This window comes from Eschscholzia californica, unplaced genomic scaffold (assembly GCF_041429995.1).
Source record: "Eschscholzia californica isolate CP2 unplaced genomic scaffold, dmEscCali1.0.p SCAF_3, whole genome shotgun sequence".
Taxonomy (NCBI): domain Eukaryota; kingdom Viridiplantae; phylum Streptophyta; class Magnoliopsida; order Ranunculales; family Papaveraceae; genus Eschscholzia; species Eschscholzia californica.
Genome location: NW_028238420.1, coordinates 64,608,598 through 64,614,597, shown reverse-complemented (window position 1 = coordinate 64,614,597; position 6,000 = coordinate 64,608,598). Strand labels below are relative to the sequence as shown.

At 37.7% G+C, this 6,000-nt stretch overlaps 2 protein-coding genes across 2 annotated transcripts; both read left to right on the top strand.

Annotated features, from left to right (window-relative positions):
- The first annotated feature begins 1,196 nt into the window (after positions 1-1,196).
- LOC147553316 (uncharacterized) lies at positions 1,197-2,010 on the top strand. The gene is made up of 2 exons (XM_086668703.1): positions 1,197-1,453; positions 1,584-2,010. The coding sequence occupies exons 1-2, from the start codon at positions 1,197-1,199 to the stop codon at positions 2,008-2,010; spliced, it is 684 nt and encodes a 227-aa protein (XP_086524829.1).
- Positions 2,011-3,627: 1,617 nt separating this feature from the next.
- On the top strand, positions 3,628-4,245 carry LOC147553315 (putative F-box protein At4g21240). Its single transcript, XM_086668702.1, has one exon. It carries the CDS (start codon positions 3,628-3,630, stop codon positions 4,243-4,245), a length of 618 nt encoding a protein of 205 aa, XP_086524828.1.
- Positions 4,246-6,000: the final 1,755 nt, after the last annotated feature.

Genomic DNA, 6,000 nt, shown 5'->3' with positions numbered 1-6,000 from the left:
CTAATGCAACAAATTGTTATTTTTTAACTTCAGGGTGGCCACCCGTTTTTTAAATCTGGAAATCCAGTCGTTTTCTAAAACTAACTATGTTTGTATTGACCAAGTGGGAGAATGTAAGATATTTTATTTAAATAGTAACCAAATTAGTTTTATATTTTCTCCCTATTTAAATAAACTATATTTGGTCATATACAATCAATATTTTATTGGCTGGATTTTTGTTGTTGCAAAAGTGGAATGAGATAAAAGTTTTACCAAGTATATATTTGGTTACCTGATTAAGTTTAACTGCTTGGTGAGTTGGCAGTACACTATTGGTTGGTGCATTCCCTCTATTCTCCATTTCCCATAATGGGCAGGGATTTGGGAGATTTAGTTTTTCTTTATAAAGGTAGGGGAGTCCCACCTCTCACTAAGCAAGCAAACAAAAAAAAATTGTGAAACCCATTTTCAATTGCTAACAAAGGGAGAGAGGTGAAGACTACCTTGACTACTATTGTTTTTGTGTCTACTCTGAAGGAAGGGCTATTGGATTTATCTTCTTCTTATTCTATTCTTATTTACCTATTTGCAAGGAGAAAGAGGTATGTGATCCTATGTGATTATTAATGTTATTTTATTCAATCATATGTATGGACTTCTTCTAGTGCAAGATCCTGTTGATTCATGAGAAAATAAAACATAACTATGAATCATGAAATTTCTACACTGGCTCCATGGATTCATGATTCCTTCATCCGAACACACCATAATTAAAAAATTCACAAAATATTTAGAATCAATTATATAAATATTCATTTTACATATTGTTGTAGATCATTTTAAGAATCGAATTGTAACTCACTACCGACAAGATTATTGTAGATAGATTAAGTTTTACTTTTTTTCATCCCATTTTCCTTTAATAGATTTTCAAGATTTGAGGATTATATTTCAAACACTAACATACATCCTTATCTTTATACAGTTTGTATGCCTTAGAAAACGTAATACTCAACATGGAAATATAAACATATGTATAGTATGTAAATACTAAAAATCTATTTTCTTTAATATTTCAAACGTTCAAAAAATAAATACCTTATAAAACTTCAATCTTTAATCTATAAATAGAGAAACTTGGTTACAACAAAGATATAAAAAAAAATCATTCACTTTTAGTCTATTTGTTTCTACCTCAACTCTTATCACTCAATATGGCTCAAATGAACTTCTTCAAACTCACTTTCTGTCTATTTGGTCTCCTTATATCCGCACTTAGTCCAAGTCTAGCAAGTGATAATAAAACCTTCACTTTTCCTTCGACTTGTGGACGTATAGAGTGTCCCAGTTTCGATGTCATTGATTCTGGAAATGGCTTTGAAATTCGTCGGCTCAATTCATCCACGTGGATATCCACTTCTCCTATCGAGAACATATCCTTTGTTGATTCCACTAAAACTGGTTTCCGACAGTAAGAATTAGAATACTCTTCTAATATTTAATTTTTAAAATTTGTTTCATCATCGTTAAATTTTTTTTTTAAATAAATCCGTTGTCAGAGAGAATATGTGTCTAATTAACATATTCATTTTTTTTTACAGGCTATTTGATTATATTCAAGGGAAGAACAGTAAAAATAAGAAGATAGCGATGACAGCTCCAGTACTAACTCATATTACTCCAAGTGATGGTCCTCTATGTGATTCCTCATTTGTTGTTAGCCTTTACACCCCTAAAGAGAATCAAGCAAATCCACCTACTAGTGACGGGTTATCGGTTCAGAAGTGGAGTACCAAATATGTTGCCGTTAGACAATTCGGTGGGTTCGCATCTGTTGACTCTGAAGTTGGAGAAGAAGCTGCAGCACTACATGCTAGTCTCGCAGGGTCTAAATGGTTGCCTCTCATTGAAAAAAGTCGGGGTACCAACTCTACTAAATCTAATTATACTGTGGCCCAGTACAGTTCTCGGTTTGAATATCAAAACAGAGTTAATGAGATTTGGTTGTTGTTTGACCAAGAAAAGTGAAGAAGACCGTAGATCCTAACAGTTGATAAGTTAAATCAAGATTTAATAACCTGAGTTTATAATGATTCTAGTTTACATTTATATGTCATATATTCTTGTGTAACACGCGATGAACGTAGATCCTAAAAGTGGAGCACTGATATATTTTTATTGAAAATGAGGAATATTTGACTTATATATTGTGTGTTTGGTTCTTGTTGAAAACTCGTTATATGTAGCTATGTTTGGCTCATCCTGATTCAATTGAGTTATTCAGATAGTCTTGTCAAAGATTTAGTTTCATATTTAAGAGGTTAATTCCATTTTGGGGTGGGAATCGGTCCGGACCGGTCGGTTTCGGACTCTAACTTCATCGAACCGGTCGACTCGGACATAAACTGTTGGTGACCACCTATTTACTCGGGCGGACTCGGACGGTCACTCTCAAGAATTCTTTGTCCATTGACCGTCCAAGACCGTTTATTTTACCGGTCCAGTCGGACACCGGACGGTCTCGGTCCGGACTTTCCAATAAATTTACTTAATTCAGAATTTTATTTTTATTACCACAAACAAAATTACTTACAAATGAAGATGTTTAGCCAAGAAATCAAAAGTAAATATAAAAAAGAAAAAACACAGTGGATCATCATTTGACAAAATATAATTAAGCCATGCACTAATGTTTGGTCTTCCAGAGGACTATATGACTATAGCCAACGATCATCATATATTCATATGTCTATAAAATTCAACGGTCAACTTCTAAAAATGAGGACAGTTTAGTCGGTCAACCTATTCGGTCACTCGTACCGGTCGGTCAGCGGTCGGTCCTTCGACATAGAATTTTGACCGTGACCGTCCGCCAATTCTTTCGGGCCGGTCGGACACTGACCGTTATGACCATCGGGTGTCCATGGACACTTTTTATCTCGGTCGAACGGGTCGGATAGCGGTCTTCCGGATCTTTTTCCCACCCTACTCGTGAGGATATTTTCCGAAAAGGTCACAAAAAATTTAACGATTGAGGCGGGGCCAAATCGAACAGTCAAACGGGCTAAGTCACAAATTGAGACACAAAACGGAATTAACCCAACAAGACATTGTATGCGCCCATCACGCACAAAGCCCCTTCAAAAGTTGGCTGTGAAAGGGCGCCTACACGAAAAAAGAATACAAAGTTGGAAATCAAGATTTTGATTACTATTTATTGAGAGAGAAAATCGGAAAAGAGATTTTATTTCCAATCACAATTTCTTCTATTTATTCACTGCAAAACAAAACCTAGATGAAATACTAAGGAAGGGAAAGAAACACGCAGAGAAGTAGAAAGATAAAATCGTGAAGAAGAGGAAGAAGACTATGGACAAGGCTGATGGTATTGGTGATTTTTTAGCATGTGAGATATTGAGTAGACTTCCAGTAAAGTCACTGATGCGTTTTAAATCTGTATGTAGATATTGGCAGTATTTAATTCGACACGATTCACACTTTCATGATTTATATCACACCCGATCAAAAAGTAACTCTATGATTCTAGTTCGTACAGTACGACCTTCAGTTTCTTTATCTACAATGCATTTACATGAAGCAAAAAGTCAAACCCATGATATAAAAGTATGCCCGTTATAACGTTTAATGCCCGTAAATGGTTTGTTATGTTTTCGTCACTTCAGATTCATTTATGTTTACAATCTCAGTACAAGAGAGAAAAGACTATTGGGAACAATAGAGGGGGAAAGAGAAATAAATCGTAATCTTAAAAAATTAGGTAATTACTGCCTTGAAAGATATGGATTCGGATTTGATCCTATCACTACAGTATATAAAGCCATTCGCATATGGTATGCGTGGTCGTTGGATGTTAGCCAAAGGTTTTGCGAGATATTTACACTAGGCGAAGACGATTGTTGGAGAAGGGTTTACGAGAAACTACCATGTGAGATTGACAAAGTAGGTTGGATTTATACAAATGGTTTCATATTTTGGAAGCCTTATCCAGCAGAGTACAATGACAGATCTAAAAAGTTTATAGTGGCATTTGATGTTAGGAATGAAAAATTCAAAACGATATCAACCCCTATTCCTGTCAAGAGCATGGATAATTTGTTAGAGGTAGATGGATGTTTATCTCTATTATACAAAGACACAAATAACACTTTAAAGATGTGGATACTACGTGAAGATTCTTTTGATAAGAAGAGTAGTAATTGGATTGAGGAAACTGTGAGAACTATAACTTTGATAGTTCTATAAAGACTAACTTGATATTAAAGAAGAAGAATGCTAGGGAAGTAAAGAAGATTGTAGAGATTAATTCTTCTCTGTATATCGATTACATTCAGGTTTACATGTATTTATAGGAATAGAAAAACCTAATTAGGGTAAATATATATGATTACATACAATAAAAGATACTTGCTAATCTTAATTACAAAGAGGAGGTGGAACCGGTGGGACCCATTATAGACCCGACCGGGTCGGTCGTGGATGGTATATGGATCGGGTGGCCGATCCATATCCATTACTCTAACACTCCCCCTCAAGTTGGAGCTGGAATGCTAATGAGGCCCAACTTGCCAATAGTATTGCGGAAGGCTTCTGCACCAAGTGGCTTCGTAAAGATATCTGCTAGTTGTTCCGAAGAGGGAGTGAATTGCGGAGAGATTAACTTTCCTTTAATCTTCTCACGAACCAAGTGACAGTCAATTTCTATGTGCTTGGTCCGTTCGTGAATAACTGGATTTTCTGCAATGTGAAGTGCAGCCTTATTGTCACAATGGACTGGCATAGGAGAAGAATGATTAATGCCGAGATCAGAGAGAAGTGATTTGAGCCATTGAAGCTCACAAGTTAGAGTAGCAAGGGCCCGATATTCGGCTTCCGCAGAAGATCGGGCTATTGTGTGTTGCTTTTTAGATTTCCAAGAAAGCGGACTGGAACCAAGCATGGTGACATAACCGGTGGTAGAACGACGGGTTGTCGGGCATCCAGCCCAATCAGAGTCACAAAATCCAGAGATAAGTGGCTTGCTAGAGGAAGACAGAAGAATGCCTTTCCCTATGGAGCCCTTGAGATAGCGAAGAACGCGATAAGCAGCGTCTAAGTGAGCGGAGCGTGGGTCCTGCATGAACTGACTAAGACTGTTAACAGCATAGGTGATATCAGGACGAGTGACGGTTAAATAGATAAGTCGGCCAATGAGGCGGCGATATACGGAGGGGTCCTGTAGTGGAACACCATCGGTGGGACTAAGCTTCAACTTTTGATCCATGGGAAATGGGGAAGTCTTGGAGGCTGTAAAGCCAGAATCTTTGAGGATGTCTACAATATACTTTCGTTGACAGAGAAATATACCTTTGGAAGAGCGAGAGACCTCAATCCCTAAAAAGTACTGAAGGCGGCCAAGATCCTTCATTGAGAAGGTTGACTGGAGGAAACGTTTGAGAGAGGAAATTGCGGCATCATTATTTCCTGTAATGATGATGTCATCAACATAGACCAGCACATATAATGAGGTGGTCGAATTTTGATAAGTGAAAAGTGAGTAGTCAGACAGGGATTGAACAAAGCCCCGTTTGAGAAGGACGGAAGAAAACTTTGAAAACCACTGACGAGATGCCTGTTTGAGGCCGTAAAGAGATTTGTTAAGGCGACAGACCCTTGTTTCTCCTTTAGGAGAGAATCCAGGTGGTAATTTCATGAATACTTCTTCATCTAGGTCTCCTTGGAGGAAAGCGTTGTTAACATCGAGCTGATGAAGGGACCAGCCTTTGATAGCTGCGATAGAAAGGAGTACTCGAACGGTGACTAATTTTGCGACCGGAGCAAATGTGTCATTGTAATCAAGTCCTTCGACCTGGGTGTATCCCTTAGCGACTAGACGGGCTTTATACCGTTCAATGGACCCATCAGCCCGAAATTTGATCTTATAGACCCATTTACATCCAATGGGTTTCTTACCATTGGGCAGATGAGTTAGGGTCCAAGTGTTATTTGATTGGAGAGCCT

What these genes read in the sequence shown, in the direction of transcription:
- LOC147553316 (XM_086668703.1), top strand. Translation starts at nt 1,197, where the DNA reads ATGGCTCAAATGAACTTCTTCAAACTCACTTTCTGTCTATTTGGTCTC. An exon ending in ACTAAAACTGGTTTCCGACA is followed by an intron (nt 1,454 to 1,583) that starts GTAAGAATTAGA and finishes TTTTTTTTACAG; the next exon opens with GCTATTTGATTATATTCAAG.
- LOC147553315 (XM_086668702.1), top strand. Translation starts at nt 3,628, where the DNA reads ATGCCCGTAAATGGTTTGTTATGTTTTCGTCACTTCAGATTCATTTAT.